A 25,627-nucleotide genomic window follows, 5' to 3' on the forward strand; every position below is an offset into this window, starting at 1 on the left:
AAGACTTTGAGAATCCTTATTTAACAAGGCATACAGCTTATTCAGGGTAAGTAAATCATATAAATACTTTTCAGAATGGCAGAACATACCTAAGGTAAGTAATAACTTTTTGTAAGTATTCACTCAGAGTTTAAAGTTACCAACTAACTGATTTACAAGCAAGTAAACTTTTCAACACTTGTTTTACTTTTCAAGGCAGATCCCTTAAAGTATCCAACCCTTCCCAATTCTAGTACGAGTTCTCTGAGGCAGAAGAGGAACCCTCGTGGTCTAGGATCCAGCTGTAGGCAGTGCGAAATAGGGCTCAGTTGCAGGCAAAGTTCAGAGTTCCAAAGGAAGACTGTTCAAACAAGTAAGTGTTTTACTTTAGAGTTAGTTGAGGGTCAAGGGACTTCAGAGAAGACATCGTAGGAGGATTCCAGCAGTGAGCCTGGGTCAACTGGACGAAAGCCCTCCCAATCACAGAAAAACCCCCAAAACTACACATGAATCACAAGAGACTTGAGGTAAGTAAATACTCAAGCCAGCACAGTACCTCAGCCCTGAGAATCTGCAGCAGGAGGACTTCACGATCTGCAGCCAAAAACAGTCGTTGAATTACATCATAAACAAAACAGAAGACAGGTCACTGGAAGGACGTTTGCAGCAAGGATCACAGGGAAGGCTCTTGGCAAGGTATTTCTCGGCGTTGGATGCGGCTCTGTGGATTTGGCGCTTTTTTCAGGAGCACAGCGAAGATAGAATATCACGGGTCGGATTCTTGTTGTTTGTAAGGTCCAGCACTCTGGTGAATGGCCTTTTCGGACTATATTCACGTCTCTAGAGGTCCAGCAGGAGGCCCACAAATTTCTGCGAGATTCAGAATTTTGTTTCCAGTGGTCGACTCCCTTTTCAGCTTCCAGGATCAGACTTTTATGCAGGAACCCAGTCAATAAAACAGCCTTGCAACATTCAAACTTGTGGGGTTGGAAATCCTTTTTGGACAGCCAGCCTCCCAGTTTGTACTGGATTCTCACAATCAGGCTGGAAGACGAAGGACTGCAGAGTTTTGAACTCCTCCCTTGCTTCCTGCCTTCACAGACACTCTGGAGCCTGGCCGGGGAGTCCACATGACTCCCGCCGAAGATAAAAATCACACAAAGGAATTTCCCGCCCTGGAATCAGGTCAGGGGAAGGAACAAGAAAGGACAAGGAATACTTAAAATGGCGAGAAAAGAAGACGGGCAATTTTGGTAAAATGAGCAACCATGGGAGCCTTTACCGGGGCTGTACAAACAGCCCGCGGTAAAGGTGCACCAAATTAATAGAAAAGGTTCACTGCCACCCGGCATTAAAGGTAAGTTTGTCCTTCTAACATACATGTTTTATTTAAAATAAGAAAGGGGATACTCCTCATCTCCCCAGCACTCCACATAGGGGGTGGGGGTGCTGGTCTCGCCTAATAAAATGTGAAAGGGATCCAAAGATCCTTTCTACCCTTGGGAACTGTAGTTCTCTGAAGGTTAGCCAGAAAAAGTTAAAAGGGGAGCCCCAAGAGCAACCCAGCAACAATAGGCAGTATGTGCCAAATGTGGTCAAAGAGGATAACTTTTAAAAGACCCTATGGAGAGTCTTAAAAATGACACCCATAAAAAAAGAGTAAAATATTCTGTGAGTGTGGAAAAAGGTTCCCACTCACTGAGGTATAAGGAAAAATAATCCACCAGTAAAAGCAAAAAAGATCTGGGGTTGGCACAGGTCAGGAAGATTCATCATTGCTATGAAAATCTTACCTAACAAGGGGCAGCTCGAGGAGCTTCTGCCAACACTGCACAGAAGGTGCTGTGCGCTTCACTAAAAATTAGATGCCTAAAAATCAGAGGAAAGCAGAACTCTGAAAAGAAATCCCAAAAAGGAGCCAAAATGGGTCCCAACACCAGAGCAAAAAGGGAGCGTGTGGAAGAAGGTTCCCAGTCACCCAGGAGAATTAATCAAAAAATCCATGTGTTTTTCACTCATCAACTGTGACGTCAAAATCTATGCCAAATTACTTGCGTTATGCCTTGTGCCCTACATGCCACACATCATTCACCCTGACCAAGCGGGATTTATTCCGGGACGCTCCACCTCCTTGAACCTGAGGCGCCTCTTCAACATTATTAGCAGGGTGAGCCCAAATGTCCACGCGGTAGCTGCGACACTCGGAATGCAAAAAGCTTTCGACTCTGTCTCTCCTGAGTCAGGTTGCTCTACTCCAACCCTGTAGCCAGAGTTCGCACTGAAGACCGATGCTCCCCCCTCTTTCAAATAGCTAGGAGCACGAGACAGGGCTGTCCCTTTTCCCCCCTAATCTTCACTGTGGCGATGGAGCCATTTGCGGACATGCTTCGCCAATGTCATGCACACAGGCCTGCGTACCGCCGGTTCCTCAGATATAGTTTCCCTATATGCCGATGACGCCCTTCTCTTCATCCGTCCCCCTGATACTAATCTGGCCCCGATTTTGGAAGATATTGTCCTCTTTGGTCGAATCTCCGGTCTCAAAGTGAATTGTTCTAAATCCACCCTGTTTCCGCTCACTGCCAGCACACCCCTCCTCCTCCCTCCTGACACCCTGGGATTCACATGGGCCCAATCTGTCTTTACCTATCTAGGCATTGTAGTGTCACGTCAAACTGAACGGGTCTTTGAAGAGAATTACCAAAAATACCTCACAAATCTTACAGTAAAGTCACAGGGCTGGAGCAAACTTCCGATCTCACTGGCTGGCAGGATAGGGATACTGAAGATGGTAGTACTGCCCCAGCTCCTGTACAGATTTACCAATATTCCACAGTGGCCGGGTGGCGGGTTCTTCCAGGCGTTGACTCGTACCCTAAATACCTTCCCCTGGCACTCGAGCGCGGTCTGGCTTAAACTCAAGACCCTAGCTGCCCCGATGGAGGTTGGCAGCTTTGGGGCTCCCAATTTCCTCAAGTACTGGCTGGTGGCACAACTCCAATATACCGAATATTGGTTTAACACATCAGACACCCCCCCATCCCATGTCAGGCTCGAAATGTTATCAGTAAACGACCGTGACATCCGTTCCCTGGTGATTACACCCATGCCGATGGTATTAGACTCACTCGACCCGGCGACCTGCACGTCTCTGGCCCTATCCAAAACGTGGCAACTATTGGGCATCACCCATCCCTTTCATGGTAATCTACCACTTTGGAACTTCCTCCCAGAGGTCCCACAAGTGCCTTCCTCTATTGTTCGCCGGGGGGCTGAGGCGGGATATGAATTGCTCCGGGATATTTTTGAACAGGGCAATTTCATAGAGTGGCCTGACCTCCCACTGTCCCTGAGACTGAGAACTTCCGTTTGGCTTCAATACTCATCCCTCCGGAAAATCCTTAAACACAAATACCCGAGCTTCCCGGCGTTACCACCTGATGAGTCTGCAATTACAGAACTGTCCTCACCCTACCCCATGAGGGGCAAAGTCTCCAGACTTTATACTCTGGTGCAGACCAGATCGCCCCCCGTACTTTCCAAATTAAAACATACTTGGGAGGTCGACCTTGGACTGGATGTGACCGACGAACGGTGGGCCCTTATGTGCGCACTCATCCATGGGGTTTCCTTCAACTCCCGCTTCAAACTGATCCAATTCAAGTTACTCCACAGGTACCACTACACCCCGACCAGACTGCACCGTATCTCGAATGACCTCTCCCCGAGGTGCCCCAGGTGCGGATGCGATGACGCTGGCTATGATCATGATCTGGTCCTGTCCCCGCCTCACTCAATTCTGGGGTGCAGTATGCTCTACTATGTCAGCTATCCTCGAACACCCTATCACCCCATCCCCAATGAGGTGTCTTTTTCATGACTACCCACAACTCCACCAAGATTCCAGGAAACTGGCTGGCCTCTGTATGCTACTTGCAGTACGCTCTATCTTACTCTGCTGGCTCTGGCCTACCACACCTACTCATGCACAGAGGACTCAGGTCGGTCACATGGGCTTCGGACACCGAAGAATCCTGGGCGGTACAACAGCCCGCCCACTCCAGACCTAGAGATATCTGGTTAAAGTTTCACTCATTTATATGTCTCCTGACGATGCGGATTCAGACACTGCATCTCCAGCCCTCTCCTCTCGCCTCTCCCCTTCTATCTCCTGAATTGCCTCCCCTTTAGCCCTGCACCCACCTTGTATGTATCCCCCATGTGTATAAACTGATCTTTGTACTTGTTCTATATACCTGTACTGCTTTGCTTTTATTGTACATGCCCTATGTGTTACCCACCTGTACCGCCAAGCTAAATAAATCAAAGTAAACAAAAACAAAGAAAATCCATGTGTTCAACAAAACGTGCCAGGGGACTCTCAGGGAGTGGGGATTTCATACAAAAAAAAAGAGAATCTACCCTAAGACCTGGGGAGATCTAAGAGGATGCTGACACAGTAGCGCAGTTTAGAGAAGGCAAGAGTGGTTAAGAGATGCTTGGCGATGTTGAAAGGAAGGAGGTGCCTGATTTTCCTACTATTTAGGGGGTTGAGGCAAGCTGCTGTTCCAGTTTTGGAGAAAGTAGAGAAGGTGTGAGGAGGGTCATAGATGACACTGAGTTTTCTAGCGGAACAAAAATAGATATCAGGTGGGAACTGGATAGGTAGAGGAAGAGATGAGGGAGAGCATTTGGCAGGGAAGAAGAGCACCTCTGTTTTGCTAGTGTTTAACAGTGTGCAAAGCCATCCAATATTGAATGTCAGAGACATTTATACATTTTGATAGAGAGATCAGCTGAAGGTTCAGGAAAAGCGAAGATTTGGGTGTTGTCTGCAAAGAGTTGGTACAAGAACCCAAAGGAGAAGATTAGTGACCCAAGAGCAGAAGTGTAGAGTGTAAAGAGGTGCAGACCAAATAAAGAGCCCTGTGAAACACCAATGGTTAAAGGAGTGAGTTGAGATGTGTTTTTGATCTAGGACACAGATAATTGAAGCGGTGCAAGGTAGGATTCAATCCAGGCAAGGGCTTGATTGCGAAAACCAAGAAGAAATAGTATTAAGGAGATCAGAGTGATTGATAGTGCAAAGGCAGTAGACAGGTCAAGGAGAATTAGGATAGAGGATAGGTTTGAGTGCTTAGCAGAAAAAATGAAGTTGGACCCATTCATGAGAGCAGTTTCCGTGGAGTGACCGGAGCGGAAACCTGCTTGTAGGTGGGTCTCAAAGGTTTTGGATGTCTGAAATTGTTAAGACGGTTGAACACAACCCTTTTGAGCACTTCAGTCTTCAGTAGTGTGGAAGGAGAGACAAAGGGCAAATGTTAGCCGGTAGGTTTCGGTCAGCCCCATGCTTTTTTTTTTTTTAGGAGAGGGGTGACAGTGGCTGTTTTGAAAACAGAGGGAAATCAAGCAGAGTCAAAGGACAGTTTGAACAGTTCAGCCAGGTGAGAGGCCACTAACGGGGAAATAGGCTTGACTAGCTGAAGAGCAAGAGGGTCTGATGAGGCAAAAGAGGGGTTAACCTCCATCACTAGCGATAGCACTTCGTCAGTATTATGTTTGACTAAAGTGGGAGATCGAAGCAGAAGATGATGGTAGAGTAGGTGGAGTGAGTGCGAGGAAGGCCAGGAGAGTCTCTAATTTTGGAAATGTTTGCAGTGAAGTATTCAGCTAGGTCATGAGCTGTGAGAGTGGAGTTGATAGTCGGACTTCGGATGAGTGAGTTTAGGGTGCCCTGTAGCCGGCGAGGATGGTTGAAGTGAGTCAATGAGGTTTAGACAGAATTCCCTTTTCACTATCAAGAGTGGATTTCAGAGTGTTCAGGGAAGAGAGGTAGAGTTGCAGGTCCTCATGCAAGTGGCTATGCCTCCATTCGCGCAGCAGCCGACGCATGCCCGTGCGGAGAGAGCGTATGAATTGGGTGACCCATAGCAGAGGATGCGGAGACTTAGGGGTGAATGCAAGCAGTGGGAATTGTGATGAATCCTGCAGAGTCCTCACAGAATCCCAACCTAACGTCTCCTCCCAGGTGGCCTGGGGAAGGCAGCCGCTACCTGATCCCCAACCTTGGGGGTATTCGCGCCTTGAAACACCTGTGTAAAGGCGCGTTATAAATGCCATATCAGATCATTAGCCGTCTGGATCACTTGGAAGGAGGCGGCCACCAAGATGGTGACTCTGTTGGGAGAGATGCAGTATTTATGTTCTTCGGAGGATAAGGCTTCCCAAATCCCGGACTATCTAAGGGCCTGTTGTCATAGTAAGGCTTCCCCTTCCTAAAACCATCCAAGGTGTCAGTGGTGAAAGACCTTATGGCCAACATGGGAAGATGTATAAAAATCAGAGTCATTACCATCCTTTCTGATGGTTATGATTCTCCCCTTAGATGTGAGCTACAGAACCAAGAACCAAACAGTAATTCCTTTAAATTTCTTTGCCAAAGGTATATTTTATAAAACATTTAAACAGAATGAATAAGGATAAAATAACTCAAAACATTAGGGACTTCAAGTCCCATAATGCTTTAAGTACTGAGACTAGGAAGAGGGTCTCAGAGGTGCAAAACTGATCTCTAATGACCCACACCTGAACAGGACTTTTCAATATGTAAAGCCCCTTCAGGTGCAGGCCATGAGAACTCAGCAGTGGGCAGAAAGAAGATGCTGGGACCGCCACTGTGTTTCCAGCGAGTTGAGGTGCCAAGAGAGTCGAAAGAGTTGGGGCTTGGAAGTGCAGAGATTGTGCAGCGGTGTGGAGGCTGGCTACCTGTGGGAGAGGAGCTCTCCTAATTTTGTGCAGTGCTCTGGTGACTGGCGAGCACCAAGTAGGTGAGGAGTGACGCAGACACCCTGCACAGAAGGAGTGAGCACTGGAGTGTGACCAGAGATGTCAGAGGTCCACATCCGGATGTGAGAAGAAGCTGAAGTATACAGACGGCTGACTGGAAATATGCTTTTTAATACCGAACTAATGAATTAAAGCAATTTTGGAATAACACATTAAGGAGACCGAATGAAGAAAGTTTTTAACCATCATTGCCAAAGTAAAGAAGGGGCAATATTTGAACAAGACAACCAGCATTGCCCGAGCCAAAGAAAGGCAATAATAGAAGGAAATGCACCTTCCTAAAGAGAAACTTGAACAAGAGACCTTATCAGCAGTGAACTGGTGCAGTAGAAGGAAATCAAAGGTGGCAGGAGAGAAAGCTCTCCTTGCAGCAAGTATCAAGGGGAAGAGGACATTAAACTGCATTGCATGTGGCAAACAAATCAGTGGAACAAACGGCATCAATGCGTATTGTGCCCTTGTGAAAGAAGTTATCTCAATTTTGTTGAAAGTAAAAGACTTCTCTAAAGTTTAAGCAGACCTCACCACAGAGTGCTTGTAGTAACGGTAGGAGTTTTATCCTGGCAGGCGAGTATACAGGAAAGGGACTGTTAGTGGTTAGTCCTGGCACGTTAGTGGACCAGGAAGACGACATTAAAATACTACATTGTGGTTGAAGGTTGTCCACATTTATAGTGTCCCACAATGGGGGGGTAAACCCCAGTTAAGACTGCTATGTGTTTCAACATACTCGCCAATTAGTAATGCGATTAAAAACAGTATCAATAAGAACTGGCATCTTATCAAACAGGCTGGCAGCCTCGAAAAGAAACCTATGTTTGCCTTCAAAAGGAATTTCAATCTTAGGCAGAAACTAGTTCACACGTATGAAGAATCACGGAGTGAGCAGACAGTGCTTAACCAGTGGGGTTTACACCCCATTGTGGGACACTATAAATGTGGACAGTGAGCGGCATTTCCATTCACAGAGACAAGACATGAATTTACACATCAGGGAATACAGTGGTCGATGCAGGAACATATGAACTGCCGCACGAAGAATGTTATCTATGTGATCCTATGGCCATGGCCACTAATTTATATGGGTAAAACTACGAGGCAGGTATGGATGAGGATTTCTGAACATAGATCTTGCCTTAGAAATAAAGTGAAGGACAAACCACTTGTGGAACACTTTATTGAGGCAAACCATACAGAAAATGACATCAAATGATTCATTCTACAAACTGTGAAGACCCCCCCCCCCACGTGGAGGAGATATGGGCATGATGCTACACAGCGTTGGATTTATACGCTCAAACAGTCAAATACGGTATGAGCATCTCCGTGGAGTGGAATAAACTATTCTAGGCAGAGCATAGAAGACTCGATATTTTTAAAATCGAGGTTGGTGATGGGACCATCACACGAACAGCTGACTTTGAATGGAGATATATGAGGATGCCACATATGATTGTATCTTTCAATTCTTTCCATGTGTTCCCACGAGTATTGTTTTCCGCAGCGTCAGTAGACATACGCTTGAAGAGAAATACCTGCATGTAGTTTAGGGGTTACATACGTCATTAGACACTATGAGGGTGACAGACAGAACGCAGTATATGGTGAGATGTGTCAAGGAGATTGGATCATCGAGAAATCGTGACTCCTCTTGTTATTCATTATTCTCTCTTGAACTATTTTGGGAGACAAGCAAATGTTGTAGGAGTGTGATATTAAAACTACATTTAATATGTCCCAGATGACTGTGGCAAGAATAGTCATAAGAACCGGCTAGTCCCCTTTCTATGACCACAGTCTGCCGAGGTAATACACAAGTCCCTCTTCTTTTACGAAGTGATAACAGTAAGTGTCTGTTAACAGTGTATACAGCGTTCGATGTAGAACTGGCGTGCGAAAGACGCGAGACACAAGATACGGAGTAAGTAGGGAGACAGGGATATATGTATCGCGTTAATCTGTAGCGCATGTGGGCAAGGTGAGATTAATCGGGTGTTCACTTTACGTGCTGCAGGAAGACATGCCTGCTTGCCCTTGTTGAATCAGTATTACAAATGAAGTCGAGGGTCTACGACTCTCGAAAACAGAAGTGGGAATATCTTGAAAATTAATTTGGAAGTTAATAATGTAACTATGTAGCAGGAAAAATATTTACAAGGGGGTTCTTAATTTTGCATATAGACGGGAGGCGACTGCTGCGCCTGTGTGAAGTGGCAGTAGATGGGAACCAACAATACGGGGTCTTTATAAAGAGGCTTGTATTTATGTAAGTAAGATTGGATTTAAGCAGATGAGATGGCACAGGAGTAGTACGCCAAACTAAATCTGCACCTCTATTGTGTAGGTTGACAACAGATGAATGAAGTGGTGACGCTGTGTAGACGTGGATGGACACATAGCACTAGAGAATGTGGCTGCAGTAGGAACGGCTAATATCAGTAAGAAGTAAGTCAATCATGAGAAGACATGCATAATAAGTGGCTGATATGTTGGCTATTAGTAAGTAACTCTGGACACTGTTCCTTTGTAGGTTACACTGCTGGTGGCTTTCCTCCTATGTGTTTGGAGTGATTGAGTAAAGTGAGGTGTCCGGTGATCTCGAATATTTGGAAAAAAGTCTGTTTGACCTGCTACATCTCCACCATTGGAAAGTGGAGGCGAGTATGGTCGCTGTACAACCAGTGAGGGTTGTCTAAAAAACAATTGAATTGAAGTGTCAACGACATTTAAGAAATGAGGCTGAATACCAGTATATGTTTTTAATCTCTTGTAGGGAGTGGGAAACCGTAGAAGGGGTGAAGACACCTTTCATCGATACATAAAAGACAGGAGTGAAGCTACAATCACCCCTGATGTTTTGTCCTGAAGAAGGTCGACTTAGTTTCTGGCCATAGTTGAGAGCCAAGAATAGACTGAAACATATGTAGACAAAGGAAGTCTATATGAGAACATCATTGGACTAGTTATAGATTAAAACATGTTTTTCATACAACAAATTTGAAAAATTGAGTGTTAATAGTGATGGGGAGAGACCATATGAAATATTGTTTATCCGTATCACTGCAATTAGTGGTGTGAGAGTACACATGATGGTATGATTGTGGATGAGCGGTGGAAGGAATTTTCACAAGAAAACGATAATACCTTGTACGGGCTTTGAGTATTTGATTTTATTGTTTGATAAAGTATTGTACAAAATAACATGTTTGCTAAATAGTGGATTATTAGTTTGGTATTTCAGCCTCACTACTTACCTTCTACGTACATATGGTTTTCTTCATATTCGCATATGTGTTTACTTTGTTGCTTTAGTTAAATCCTTCATTCTTTAGACATCCATTCATCAGATTCAGTACGTCTATGTATCTTCTCTCTTTGTGTCATCAATTCTCTTCTGTCCGACTGTACTTCTAGTTCTTCTATGTCCAGTGGTGTCTGCAGACTCCTGTCTGCCATCTCAGTTCGAGGGCACATTCAATACGGCTGTCTGAGTGCATAACGTCTCTCATACCTTCAATGTGGTATTGGGATTATACTAGGTGTCATGCACAGTGCTTTCTTGCTGTTCTCTTCCCTTATGGCCAAGGTGAGGGGGTAGGGTCTATAGATGACGTGTACACAAATGTCGTCGGTCCAAATCTAATTTTACATAACCCTACCACTAACATGAATGACTCAAAATTAGGACCAACAGAATCTCTCTACTCCTGGTCTTGTCTTCTGGTACTTTTGTTATAAAAATGTTTTTGGTCCAAGAATGTACATTTCCTAACACAACCTTCCTTGATATCTTGCCATTTCCTTCATGAGTTCCTGTAGCTCTTCAAAATTACTCTTGTCCCCTATTTAAGGTACCGTTAAGGATAGTTTTCCTTGAGATACTCTCTCTGTATTATCATTGGCTGAATAGCTCTCCCAGACTTTAAACTAAACCTTCCCCAGGTTGTGACTTCTCCTCTCCTGGCTTCTTGTTATTGGATTGCCTCATATTTTATCTTGCTCACATGACACTTCTCTCAACACCCTCTACTTGTCTGTATGCTGTGTTCTCTCCCCTCTACCACTATGAGATTGTGGGGCCTTTCCCCTTCTACCCAGGTGTTAGGCAGAATCCTGTGCAGTTCCCTTGGGGAACACTGCAAAAAGATTAAGACTACAGGAGTAAGCAGTAAACCCAATTGGTAGCAGTCTGCACCACCCATATTTACCTGGTAGCTGTGGCTGGGCAGTCAGACTTCTCTCAAGAAGAGTAGGGCAGCATGCAGAGTATACACAATAGGGCCAAAACACAGTAGAGCAAACAAACACTGACCCAGAGCTTTGTATAAAAAGTATATAGTTATTCATTTAAAACACACTTTAGGTAATACACTAGCACTCTCAGTGAAAAGTAATCTAAAACACAGTCAGGTAAGTATACACACCTCCCTGGATAACTATCAGACAAGTCAGGGTTAAAGCACAACTATTTGTTAAGACAGAAGTGAGCGCTTAACCTAGATAGCTCTCCAATAGTGTAGTTAAAGGGAGAGACAAAGGCAGAGCATAAGAATAAAACAGTTCCCAACACTTTTAAGAGTTCAGAGCAAGGGGAGAAAGGCAGGTTATATTGTAGAGCCAAAGTTCATAGGCCAGGCCCACTTTAAATGGAGCAAAGCGAAATGTGCCCAGGATCACACGGTTTAAAGTGCACTGAAAGTCTTTGCAGAGTGTTCAAAAGAGGTTGGGGTGAGTCAAAAGATATAGTTAGAAGGCCTGGAGCCAACCCAGTTTAGAAGTCAAGGATTTAAGGGTCACCTTTAGCAATCATTAGAAAGGGGAGGCCAGGCAGGACACAGTACCTTAAGAGAAAGGAAGCTCCAGCGGGGGCAGTTGTTCCTGGCAGTGGTTGAGGTTCGTGGTTCCGACCAGGGGAGGAGAAGATCTCGTCGAGGAGGAAACATGGAGTCGTTGCACTGCACAGGGATGAAACCGGCCGCAGATTTGCCGATTAAAAGGTGCAGTCCTTTTATTCGCGGTCAAAAGTGGTGAGCTTGGCTATCAGGCCGCTGGGGTGCATGGCACGGGCGATTCGATCAAGGGCAGTCTTTGGAAGGCAAAAAGGGTGAACTGGTTGGTCCCACCAGCTCAGAAGAAGACGACTCGTCCAGCAGAAGATCTTCTCTTGTCGTCTGGAAAGTGTTGCGGTAGCTGCAGCAGGGCTTCACCTGTGGTGTCGTCGTGGCAGATGGCTCAGCTTCGTCCCGCTTCAGATTCTTAGGTCCTGTGGCGACTTCTGAAGTTCCAGTCCCAAAGGCCCTGCTTTTATGCAGAAAAACCCCCATTCATCAGCCTAGCTGTCAATCACACATGCTAAGTGGTGAGCCGGGCGGCTCACCACTGGGCCAATCAGAGTAGAGTGCGACTTGGGTTGCTAAGGCAACGCAGTCCAGGGTGCCAATTCCCCCCCCTCCACCCTTCCTGTGGAACCCAGACAGAGTGGCACCATTTGGAGGGCTTCTGTGGAGAAGCCTGCCAAAATAGTGGAACAAAGGGCTCGACCTTGGTCAGAGTTACAGAGACAGACACAAACGCCATTTTAGAATCGAGTTCTGGCAAAATGAACCAACCAGTGATTTAATATTAAATAAATAAACCAGCAGTATCTTTAACATTGCAACAAAAAAGTGGTGCGTTAAAAATCAATTGGAAAATCCCATAGAGAATATTCCGGTGGAATATTTCGTTTGGTAAACACTGCCACCAGCCAGAAACTCGATGAGGGGGGGACGGGTCAGTGCCCCCTCGAAAACAGACCCAGGGGCAATGGAATTACCCCTTACCAGTACTTCCACAATATGATGGTTTGTACTGCTTCTGTTCATAATTTTGGATTAGTAAAGCCAATGGTGACTTTACATGCCCTGGGAGACAGTAGTCAGTCCCAGGGTATGGAGTCTATGTTTGGGGGTCACTGTGACACCCCTGTAGTACTGCACTGAGGGTGCTGTGTACCACACATACAGAAGAACAGATGATACCCTATGGAGTAAAAAGGAACCCCATAGCCCATAAGCACATAAGTCAAAGACATACCTCAAATCATGCCCAAGAGTGGGAGTAAAAGAGTCTCACTCTTAGCAGGAGAAAAAAACAAACGCCAAAAATACAGCAAAGCTGCTGGGGGACTCACTAGGTTTGGGAAATTAGCCTTATAAGAGAATTCTCCCTAACACCAGGGTATTCATTTCCATTCTCTTATTTTCTAGCCAAGGTTATTTGTTACGGTTTTAATGTGTCTTTCAGATGGGTCTTTCAGATCACTGGTCAAACAGTTTTACTGTTTGTATTTCATCCTTATAACTGGCACAAGTTTCTCTCTTCCTATAATGTTGACCGTCGGCAGCCTCCTGCTTTCCCCGTTCTCCCTGGTACTTTCTTGTATGCAGGGGAACATTGCAGGACTCCGTGCTTGCTCGGATAGCCACCTCTGTGGTATGGCTTTGCCGCAGTTGCTTTCGTTGGTGTTCCATTCTGTTTCACTGTAAACGTCTTCTGTCTACGGACACTGGCGGCTGGGAGTTGATGATGCTACTGGTTGTGATGGTCTCTGCGACATTCACTGGGTTTCTCCCTGCCACAAGATGTTTGTGGTCACGCCACTACCAGGTACGGGACTCCTGTCCCGGCTCTGGTAATGGTTTCTAAGTTGCTTCTCTTACAGGTCTTCTGGCGCCTAAAGTCGGCCTTCTCTGCCTCTTCGAAAGTCGCAGGTTCTGTGGCTTGCCTTTGCTTTGCCTCTCCAAGGTGCAATCACGCCAGGGGGGCTTCCGCTGCGCAACAGACTCTTCTCCTGTAATCCACTTCTTTCAGTTAAGTGCACGTCTCTCCTTAAAGACAAGGTCCTTGTAGCAAATAGTGGGATGCAGTGGTAATCTCCCCAGAAAATTGTTTCAGCGTGGAAGGTTCGACCCAGAAGATGTGGAGAGTCAGCAGGAATCTTCAAGAAGCACGGACTGGACCAGGAGCCAAACATCCAAACTAAGATATGCGCAAGCCCTTGCATACGTAGCACCTTTTGCAGAGGGAGGGCTTTAAAAATGTTAACACTGCAGGAATCAGTGGCAAAACACCTTCAGCAGGTCAGCACATTAGCCACATCCAAACTGCAGGAACAAAGCAGCAAGAGAAAAGCAAATGGAGTGGGGGGCAAAGCCTGAATCCCCTTGCCCAAAGGGGCTGGCCAATCATTAAAGGGGATTGAAGGCAAAGTTTGATGACCAACCAAAATGGTTAGTCACTGGAACTCCCACTTAGTCAAAGCCACCCGTATGGGAAGAGAGGGATAGTCCAGGTGCTGTCATGGTCATGAAATCAGGGGCACAGGCATGCAGGGGCCGCATGCACAGGAGAACTGGGTGGACACTGTCCTGGCGCCTTTTTAAAAAAAAAATATATATATTTGTTCTTGATTCTATTATATCAATAACAGAACCTTTACAAAAAGCACAATACACAAAACATTACATTATACACTTATCAGAAAAAAGGGGATAAGAACAACATTCAGTAAACAACATTCAATAAAACATAGTAATAAAAACCTTTTTTTATAAAACTAGGTTAAAAAGTCGAGCAGAAGTACTTCATATCAGTTGGTAGTTCATGTACTCGTGCATCGTAGCCAATAAAACAAAATTGTACATAAGTTCTTACATAAATAAAGATCTGTTGGGCGAAGATTCATAAAGTGCCCCATAGACCATGCTCAGCTAACTCATGATTAAGTAGCAATTATTAGTTCACAGATTAGGTAATTCACAGAAAGGAAAACAGATATCCAAATGTTTTTAGTCAGTGTTGGAAACATTGGTAATAGCAAAAGTAGTTAATTCCTTTTCTATGAATTTACAAAACCTCACTATGGCGTAGATCAAAGGTTTGTGCGTGCCTTGCATCATTCTAACCCATCGGAATGTTAGACAGTCGATATATTGGACATTCACAAATTCCATGAGTAGAACCGTACGCATTTGCTTAAAATGAGGGCAGTATAGAATTAGGTGCTTCAGAGATTCCATGGGTCCAGTGCAAGAGGGAAATCTACATTTGTTTCTATCCACTAGCAAGTTGTTCTTATCCCAATTTGAAATCCTGTCTTTGGTATAAAGAATATTAAATTTGAATCGTAGGTAAACTTGTCGTGTGTGATTACAGGGAAATAAAGTTATATGATCATATCTTGGTAATCTCAATTTTGTAAATAGGTAGTTTATATTTACCAATTTGTTCAATCGTTCAGCGTCAATCAAGTTCGAATAGCTTTTTTTTAGCATGAGCAGGTCTGATATGAACATCATCCACAGTTATGTGGGCCTCTTTCAGAATAGTATGTATTTTGGTCTGGTATACAGCTAGGGGAATCGTAGGCTTAGTTTCCATTGTTTTCCTCATACCATTGAATAATGAATTTGGCAGAGGATAAATCATTTTTGCATAATTCGTGAGGAGGCGCCATTTCCAACGAGTGGATAGTGATATCAGACCTAGCTCATGTCTAAGGACCGCATTAGGCAGAGACATTGGAAGACACATAGCAGTTTTCAGAGAAGTACCTTGCAGTTGGGTCTAGGATCTGACCAATTTCACATAGGCAGATATCTAGAGCATATAGAATCACAGTTTCTATTTTTAGCGTTGAAAACCTGATTACTGGAGTTAGTGAGAACTTACAGTATTTTTCGTGGATAAGTTTTAGCTGAGATGTTAGCGGTCTGATCTTATTTTTTAGTATACCAGACCACATTCTGATGGAGTTCTTCTCTGAAAGATGATATCCTAGATAGAGCGTCTCTGTGATGGAGGGAATAGTAGTATCCATGATCTTCCATTGAAAGTTGCCAGCTTTGTTTCAATACCAAATTTCATAACTGCAGTTTTAGCCGGGTTGGGTGTTAAATTATGGGCAATCGCAAACTGTTCGAATAGACCCAATTTAAGTTGCAAGCCTGGAGGGGTAGGATCAAATAGAATGATATCATCCGCAAAAGCGATCCATTTTAATTTCAGTAAGCCGATGTTTACAGAAAACAAATTTCTGTTCTCCCAGTGTTTGTCAAGATCAGCGAGGTATAGATTGAAGAAAGTAGCGGCTAGGTTGCAGCCTTGTTTCAACCCCAATTCAGTGGTAATCGGTTTTGTTGTTCGACCATCGGGTGTAATTTTGATTTTATATTAGGTATTGGAATGTAATGCTATAAACCAGTATATTAGAACTGGAGGGATTCCCATTGCGGTAAGTTTGATCCATAGTAAATTCCGTACCACGTTATCGAAGGCTGACGACATATTGATAAGAGCAACGTAAACAGGATTTGCGGTTGTTTGTTTAGCTCCTGCAATGATAAATGCCATTATCGTTGCATTAAGCGAGGTGCTCATCCCTTTCCTGAATCCTGTTTGGTATTTAGAATATAGTTCATTCGTTTCAATGTGTTTTTCTAAATCATGGAGCAGGAGAGATGCAAACAATTTTGCTTCAGTATCGATGAGGGCAATAGGCCGGTAGTTCTGGGGCAGTGCGGGTCACCTTTTTTGTATATCGTTATAATGTTAGCCGATAGCCAGGAGACCGGCACAAAGCCCTGATTTAAGATTGCCTGAAATGTAACTTTTAAAATCTCAGCCCATAAATCGGGATCTGTTTTGTACAGACAGGGCGGAAAGCCATCAGGAACGGCTGATTTGGAATAAAGTTTAGTAATGGACCACTTCAGATCTGCAGTTGTCCAGTTAAGACGCGGCAGGTCGTGATATGACAAAGGACTGGGAAATAGATCCCGGAATTTAAGAGGAATCTGAATTTTTTGTGAGATGTAAGTGATCCAAGTAGATTCCGCTATGGAATTGGACAATGATGATAATGCTTGATTGCAATTGCTCTTGATTGTTCGCCAGATAGTCCGCGTATCAAGTTCAATTATCGCCCTAATGAGTTGACAATTCGTCTCATTGTATCTTAATATTCTTGTATGCTTTAAATTTTGTTTGTAAGTGAACAGGATGCAGTTCCGCTGTATAAGATATCTTTCATGAGACAGTTCAAGTTTGCTCAGGTGTCTGAGTGCCTTGTTTTTTTCACGTTTCCGTGCCTTGCACAGGGTGCAAAGGGATGGAAATGTGTAGAGGTAGGGGCTTTCTTGCCAAAGGATCTTAAGGTGACACATATGACTTCAGCATATATTTTCTCAAGGTCACAGGTGGCGGTTCCCTTAATGATGTTCTAATTGGCAATGGCTTGTGTTACATGTTGTGCGAAACGTTTACATAGGCCTTGACTCCATCTAAGAGAAATTGATGGACGATCAATTTCAGTTAAGGCAGTAGAGTAGTCAACTGCCAATAAGGGACAGTTGAGTTTCACCTTGCCCAATAGTTGGGCATGGTCTCCAAAACGATTACCTACGATTCGGGGATGATATTAGAAGCAAGTTTTGAGATGCAAATATGAAGTCAATCGTTGAGGATTTTGAATCTCTTGACTATGTGGTCCAAATAGATTTTTGATTTGGTGCAATGATATCTAAGTCCCAATCTCTTAGGAAATTCCTCCATGTTGCAACTCTGCGTTTAGATAGGGGATTGATTTTTGAGCCCCTTAATTCTTCATTTGTCCTGCAGTCACAGTTGAAGTCGCCGCCTAGAATGATTTCAGCGTCTTGGTAGTCATGGGTAGTAAATTCGAGACGGGTCTCGACTGTCAATCATCTCTTCGATTGGAGTGTTCGCAGGATTCCAATAAATCGTAATTACGATAAGGTGGTGATATTTATTCGTGGTTGTAGTTAATAATATCGCTAATACATTGTACATTGTACATTGTGTGTTTTCCAGATGATTTTGGATCTAAACATTAGGGCGGTATCTACTGCTATCAAGACGCCTCCAGATGGTCAGCCAGACGAGGATCTTAAGGCTGGTGTGGAGAAAGAGGTATAATCAGGCAACGTAAGAGAGGAGGTTTTCATGGTTTCTTGTATCAGCAATATGGCAGGAAGATTGAGAGAATCCAGGGTCGAAAGCAATCTCATAAGATTGACATAGCCACAAGAGTTCCAAGACTGAAAGGTAAGATCAGTATTTGTGGACGGCTACGATATCGTGGAAGAATCCTTTAGTTTTAGGATCGAATTGAGCATGGGAGCAAGCCACGGAAGGCCTTGATAAATGCCCACTTTAATAGTTCACTGATGATTCCGTTTTCCTCATCTTTGAGATTCCTAATCAAAGTTGAATGCGATTGGAGAGTGACATCTTGCGGACATTTGTGCTCAATGAAATTCTTTGCTTCCTGTTCATTTAGAATAGAACTTAGGGAGAGACCTTTCTCTTTAATTCCATCCCTATTGAACCATAAATATTTCAAGGCAGCTTCGGAGGTCAGGTAACACACAGCGCGATAGTTGTTTTCATTTGATAATGAAACTCTGAGAATGTCTTCTGTTTTGAACATTCGCAGTTGAGGAATTCAGGTAAAAAGTGTTAGGAGGAAAGCACGATTGATGCGATTTTTCCGAAGAACTTCGCGATTTCCTTCGAATCCTAGTAGGTGGTGCTTTTCTACAATAGTTTCTTTATTCCTGTCAGTAACGTGGTCCAACGATTTTATTTGAGTGACCGAGGTATTGGAAGCAGAGATCGCCGTTATTTCAGGACAGATCATGTTGGAGATTATTAGTTTATTATCAGGTGCGGCTTTCGAAGATCCCTCGTGAAATTCTTTTCAAAGTCTCAAGGATGTCATGGCATTTTAGCTCCACAGTGTTAGGTGCTTCTGAAAAAGATTTGCATAAAGCAGGGCCATGTACCGATATGCGATTATGATCATCAGAGAGTACATTGACGCTGGGCATTTCCTGAACACGCAGAAATTGATTCTGCAAAAGACATATCTTCTATATATCCTATGCATATCTTCGCTGTTAAGGTGCATTCCTTACCCTGTCCATTGGGTATTGTCATCGAGCGGGGCCCGCTGGGGGGGGGGGGGAGATCAGTTTTTTTTTTTACATGACTGATGAGTAAGTTGGTTCATTTAAGCAAGCTTCGCTATATGTTTTTTCCGTTAGGGCGGCAGATGTGTCCAGAAGTGATATGTCCTCAAGACGGGTAGTGCGGCTTCTGCCACATGTTGGAAAGTAATTGGTTAGATTATTTTTGTTTCCAATTAGTTGAGCCGTTGACTGCTTGAGTGATGACTTTGAGGGTGGAGGCTGAATTTTTGTCATCGCAGTGATTTTTTTATTTCCCGCTCTTGTTGGGGTTATCTTTTCAATGTGGGCTGCGTGATCAATTTCCGATTGGTTGGTGTCCCGCTCAGCCAGGGCAATGTGATTAGCCGATTTCGACTTATCATTCAGCTTAGGGGTTTGTTTGATGTTACTTACATTTTGAGGTAAGGTAGAGCTATAGTTTGTCGCCGGGATAAGGGTTTCTTGGCTTTCCTTTGTGAGTTGATGTAAGTCGATATGGTCTTCATAAGATGTGGTTCCATTGTTGGTGGCCATAGAAGCGTCAGCTACCTTCTTTTGCTGGTTCGGACATTTTAACAGGGCGTCCTTACGCCTTCTGGCATACCTTTTAATAGCTCTATGGTGCAATTTCTTTGCTCTCCGAGACATAAAACTAGTATTTTTTTCGATGGCCGGTTGATCGTTAGCATCCGTCTTCATTTGTTCGAGTGCTTTAATCAATTCGGCCCGGCTGTCAGGACAATTGTTAGAGTGACTAGAATTCGGCGCATATAGCGCTAAGATGGTATTCATTTTTTCCATTGCTGATTTTAGGTTGTGTAACTCATTTTGGCAATCGCACACAAGGGGCTTCAAGGGAGCCCCTGAGATTGAAGGGGACATAGAAGTTGGTTAGAAGCAACATTGGATATTTTTGTTTTTAGAGGTTGGCTGAGGCGTAGGTTTATGTTCTGAGCCCGGCTCTTCTCGAAGATTTTTTAATGTTTCTGCAGCCATAATGAACGCTTCAATACGGTACATTTTTGAAGACATATGTGAGAGCATTGCTTTAGTCTCCTTTAACTCAAGATGGGTCAGATCGTGGCCTTTGTCAAAGAGATCTAGGATTCAAATGATCACCGGGAAGGTGTTTGGAGAATGTGGCATCGGGTTTTCTATTTGGGTCAAGTCAGGAGGGGGTTGTGATTAGGGGATTTTAGCATGCATATCTTCGTAATCCGGAGAGTAGGAGATTTGAGATGGAGGGCATTCTTTATTGATGTCATCAACACATTCAATGCTTACATCTATGAGGCTTTTGGAAGACTTGGGTAGATGTGAATGGAATGGACATGCGCTTCTTTACTGAATTAAATACAACTGGGGTTAGCGTGCCAATGGAACGACATACCGCTTGGTCTAGAGCTTCCATTTTCTCCATAGTTACCTCAAATTGCCTTTTGTCAGTTTCAAGCGCCAAGGGTGACCAAGCAGCTTCTGAAGTCATCAATAGCTTTGCATATTTCGGGGCTCATCGAACCAGTTGGTGCAAGAGTCTCAGAGGATGCAAGAGCTGGGATGTGAGTTGGAAGGTGAGGACTACTTTGAGCATGGACTTGCGCGGCGTGGGAAGCATTGAGAAGCGTCGGCATACCTTCTTTAGGCGGACTTGACACCTGAGCTTCTATGGGGGACGACTCGATATATGAGGTTTTCCCATGGCATATTAGGGAGTCAATACTCGTTGCAGAAAACAAGTGGGAAGTATCCAACTTAGGTTTTATGCTTCGCAAACCACTAGCCATCTTTGCTGATGTAAAGGAGCAACGCTACTGTTTTTTTTTTGTGAAGATGATTGTTTTAACCTAGTTGGAGATGTGAGGTTTGTAGTAAGGCCTACTCAGGCAAAAAACTCTTGTATATGAATCAGAATCAGATTAAATGCAACAGCAGATAGCATGCAAATTAAACAATAACAGTGCAAGAAAGAAGGGATTAAGGATTGGAGCAGAATAATAACCAAACAGAGCGGTAAGTAATGTGAAATAAACAAATAGAGGGTTGGGGCCCCCTTACCCGGTGTAAAGAAGTTATGAGCAACTAGCTACAAACTACCAGCTAACAGCAAACAGCGCTACTTATAGCGCGTACTTAATGCTCGCGCGCAAATGCACGCAGGAAGCAAATTATGTACACTTTTGGGTTCGGGGGCGGGGCCAACTAAATAATAAGAAAAAGACAAGATATATAAGTAATATATACTTATAAGTGAGTGAGTAAATGTCAATGTGGAATATATACCAAAGTCAGGCAATCCAGGCAATCCAAGCGTCTTGAGAACGTAGGGCAGCAGGGCAGGCCAGCAAACAGCGCTACTTATAGCGCGTACTTAATGCGCGCACGCAAATGCGCGCATGAAGCAGATTATGTACACTTCCGGGTTCGGGGGCGAGGCCAACAAAGTCAGGCAATCCAAGCGTCTTGAGCACGTAGGGCAGCAGGGCAGGCCAGCAAACAGCGCTACTTATAGCGCGTACTTAATGCGCTCGCGCAGGAAGCAGATTATGTACACTTCTGGGTTCGGGGGCGGGGCCAACAAAGTCAGGCAATCCAGGCGTCTTGAGCACGTAGGGCCTTTGGCGCCAGGCTCATGAACAAAAGTAAACAAGAACATCCATAACACCAAAAAGCTTTTATTATGGACATAGCATTTCAGATGCATTAACCTTGAACATTCCATCCATTAAGCAGCCCCAAGTGTATTCTTGGTGTGGCTGCTAATGGATTGCCTTTGCACGTGCTCACTCTCTAGGAGTGGCAGGGTGTGGCTAGTAAGCCGGCCCTAATGGGCGTTCCAACGATCTCAGCTATATAAGCTGCCCGATCCTCAAGACAGATGCTTCGCATTATTCTGCACTTGCAAGCAGCATAACGCTCACCGTCGCCTGAGGTCAGACTTACCTTTGTAGATCCTGCTCCCTGGACATCCTGATTCCTGCCAGCATACTTACCAACTGGGGGAAGCTGTTATTACCTGTACATCTCTTCGGCGAACAAGTATTCATCTTTACACTTTCCGGAACGCTGAACTCTTCATCTTGGCACCGCAGCACGACACGCTCCATCGTCGACAGCAGCGCCTGCAAGGAAATACAGAAGACAAGGTTAGACATCGAAAAAACAGTCAGTTTAAGGTTGCGATTCGCCATACTGCTCTCTTTTCCTTAAACCATCACTTACCTGCTGTCGAACATTGCAGTAGCATCCATCTTCCATCTGGCCGCGTCTCGCGTCTCACAGCTGCATTGAGGCCACATTTCCATTTAAGGGAAGAAAACAGAAGAGAGCCATTATTACAGGCATAAATAGAAGCAACATATAAAGACATTAAACAGAATGAACAGCATCACAAGAGCTCAAGAAAGACTTACCAATCATAAGGAGAGGCATAGTCGCAGCTGAACTGGATTAATCCACATCAGGGATCAGTGAAGGCACTAGATCCCATTCGATGCACCCTGCCAGAGGTAGCAGGACGGAGAGCTTATCTTCCATAATTCACAGGTGAGCTTTATGGGCCGGCGTATGTTCGCAGAAACCGTACTTTGGGGATGAAGGGTTCGAGAGGTACAATAATCACAGATTGGCGCACTCACACACTTATCTCCACGCAGGAGCAGTATCACCACGTACCACCGCTCACAGCTTTTCTACTGAGGGAGAGGCCTGAAAGGGGGGAGGGGGGTTCAAGTTCAGGGAGGGCTGCAACCGTGCCCCAACGCCTCCGCAGAGACCATGTGAGCATAACGGGTGCCTATACTGGCTTAAATTAATATGGAGGCTGCCATTGTGGGCTCACAAAGAGTCCACACGGTCAGAACAGGCACTGTAAGTCTACTCTGGGGTCACCTTAAACAAGGGAAGATGTGAAATAAAAAATGGCTGAGAGCAGGAAAAAAAAAAACATTGGTACCCCAAAGGCTACCCAAAAGATACAGTAGGATACCAACGTGGTAAAATGGCTTGCACCCTTAATGAAGGCAATACTAAAGTCTAGCTGCCACCGACCTACTCCCTAAACCCATAGGACAGTGATATAATCACCCCAGGGCAAAAATGGGGCGCCTCTGCTGGGCAACTTTGGGCGAGCCAATACCTACAACCTTAAGCAAGGTATAAATCAATGTAATGGCAGGGGGACTTTGGGGGAGGCCATCTGGCCACCTAAAAGAAATCTGATCCAAAAAAAGCAAAAGGTTGGGAAACCTAAATGTTTTCCTAGAATCCCCAAAAATAGGAATTCTGACTGAACATCATCTCTGACACCAATAAAGTACTGCTCACATGTTGACATTAAAAGACAAGCAATTGCACCACCCATTAAGCAATGCATCAATCTATATGAGCAGGTGAATTCTAAAATTACATTTTGTTGCTGTGGTTAATCATTCTTGCCAGAGACAGATGCTGAAATCTGAGCATTGTTTCAGGATTCATCCCATTTCACCATTATTTTTAAGAAGTAAGGGAGCAATGTGCTTGATTTGTATCTTCATGCCTCTTAGCCAAAAGTTAGCCTGCTAAAGCAGTTAATCGCCAACTCCACCCCTGGGTAGGTGAATGCAGGTGAAGCAGAGTAGGTTCAGACAGTGTGCTACGATTGTACCCACCTTAAGAGGTACTTTTAGATAGAAAGTATTGCAATATTGGTCTGTTGGGGATCAATAAGATTGTGCCAGCTTAACAATGGTGGTTGCCCTTTATGCCTATGTTGTTACACTGGCCTGAATGCGGTCACCTTCCATTTTACTACTTTGCTTTATGCTAGTATTTCAATGCTCGTAGGTCTTTGTGCTGCCAGTGTTACTGGTTACCTTTTTGTCTCTATTGAATGGTGGGGGGTTTCATACCAAAACCCCCTTTTCTTAAGTCCCTCTTCCACACATCAAATGCCCCCATCCTTTACCACTCCCCGAACCTCCAATTCATCACCCCTGCCATTGACACCACTAATCCAGAGTTCACCCTTGCTTGCACCTGCTTCTGTGGATGAACGACACCAGTGTGCCTCTCTGTGGCATTTTAAACCAGGACCTATAGGAATGCAGACATTCTTCAAGGCATAATTACCAGTAACACGCGATAATGCCCATACACAACACACACATTGCAATCTTACTTCGATATGCTCATGCATAGACTAGCTTATACCAAAATGGAGAAATTCAATATCAAGTGAAGCACATTCACTATTGTGGACCACAATACACAAACACTGATATTCATGAGAAAACTGCAACGGTCCTCCTTAACTTATGTCCAAGTAAACTACGAATAAACAAAAAACCTATATAGTGGGCATTATACAAAACAGTCATCACATTTCATCAAAAGAGGTGAATGTTACCTTGCTGGAGACTGCTATGAAGGTGGTTAACAAATGCAGTTAATATGGTTGCCACATTCATCACTTGCGAACACTGGGCCAGACCAAGTGCAAATAGTTCATTCCAGCAGGATTTCACCAAAGATATACTGTTTTCTGTCCTAGTCAGGATAAAAAAGGATGCTTTCAGTAGATCAAAGTATACAGACTAAGTATCACAAAACCTTTTGCAAACTAAAAAGGAGCACTGGAGTTTGCAGCAAATTTAAGCCACCGGAGGAAGCATGCTATTAATGGGTTTCCACTTATTACCCACTCCCCCACCCCCGGCCTCATTCAAGAAATGCAGACTTTGGTGCACGACTCTAAACGATGCCGTGTTCTATCATTCACACATATACAACATAAGTTCATCATGATGTGTATGGAAGGTATAAGGGGACGGTAGGACGAGGCTAGATGTTTGATGGCAAAGCCTGGCTAACAGCCAGCTGTTGAACAAGCAGCTCTAACGGTGTCCAGTCAAAGCTTCGAAACAATAGTTTCGAATGACAAAAGTTCTGAAACAAAAGTTTCGAAAAAAAAGTTTTGAATACATTTTTTTAATATTAAAGGGTTTATTTTAAGTTTGTATAGTAAAATAAGTGTTTAAAAAAAAACAGGGTGTTCGAGGGGGGACCCCCATAAGAAAATAAAAAATAAAAAAAGAATTCAAAACTTTTTTTTTCGACACTTTTGTGTCAGAACTTTTGTCATTCGAAACTGACTGTCGAAACAGTCACTATAAACCGCTCTAACTTAATATTTTTTCATTTACTTGCTCCTTGGACATTAAGACTCCTAGCAGCGGTTTTTCATTAGCGCAATCTGTGGATTTTGATGAAACCTAGGTTTGCAGTACATAGGTGTTGAGATGGATGGTGGACTGGCCACCCTATTTATAGTAAACATTGAACTCAGAGCTTAGTCAAAATCACTCAATAAAGGTAGCAATGGAGAGCAGTCAAGGCTATTCTCAGGAGAGTGCGAGTGTGGCCGGGTCCACAAGGAATACACACAATAATTCAACTTACATAGGAATTTATACAAATACAGTATTTACTCTAGGCCTTAAACCCACACTAAAAATGGAACAAGCAGATAAAAAGCACACAACACTCAATAATAAACCTGTATACAGTCACCATAGGTTCTTAGAATGTATTCAATGACTTAACCCTTTAAGTGCCATTGTTGCCCCCCCCCCCCCAGTGCCACAGGTTTTTTTTCTAAATCGCGGTACCCACCGCAAAACCCGCCCAACATTTCCCCCGTCATTAACCCCTTAAGTGGCACCGACGAGCCGGCTCGTCGGTGGCAACCTGGAGCGGTTTTTACCGACGAGCCGGCTCGTCGGTGGCATTTATCAACAAAGGAGGAAAGTAAA

At 44.1% G+C, this 25,627-nt stretch overlaps 1 protein-coding gene across 2 annotated transcripts in view; it reads right to left on the minus strand.

Annotated features, from left to right (window-relative positions):
• NR2C1 (nuclear receptor subfamily 2 group C member 1) overlaps positions 1 to 25,627 on the minus strand; it is a 614,538-nt gene that overhangs the window by 105,735 nt on the left and 483,176 nt on the right. For both annotated transcript variants that reach the window (XM_069629809.1, XM_069629810.1), the window contains exon 12: positions 24,223 to 24,362. In XM_069629809.1, the coding sequence (XP_069485910.1) occupies positions 24,223 to 24,362 (140 nt within the window). The remainder of the gene's footprint in view (positions 1 to 24,222; positions 24,363 to 25,627) is intronic.

Source organism: Ambystoma mexicanum, chromosome 12 (genome assembly GCF_040938575.1).
Source record: "Ambystoma mexicanum isolate Mex_15411 chromosome 12, UKY_AmexF1_1, whole genome shotgun sequence".
Taxonomy (NCBI): Eukaryota; Metazoa; Chordata; class Amphibia; order Caudata; family Ambystomatidae; genus Ambystoma; species Ambystoma mexicanum.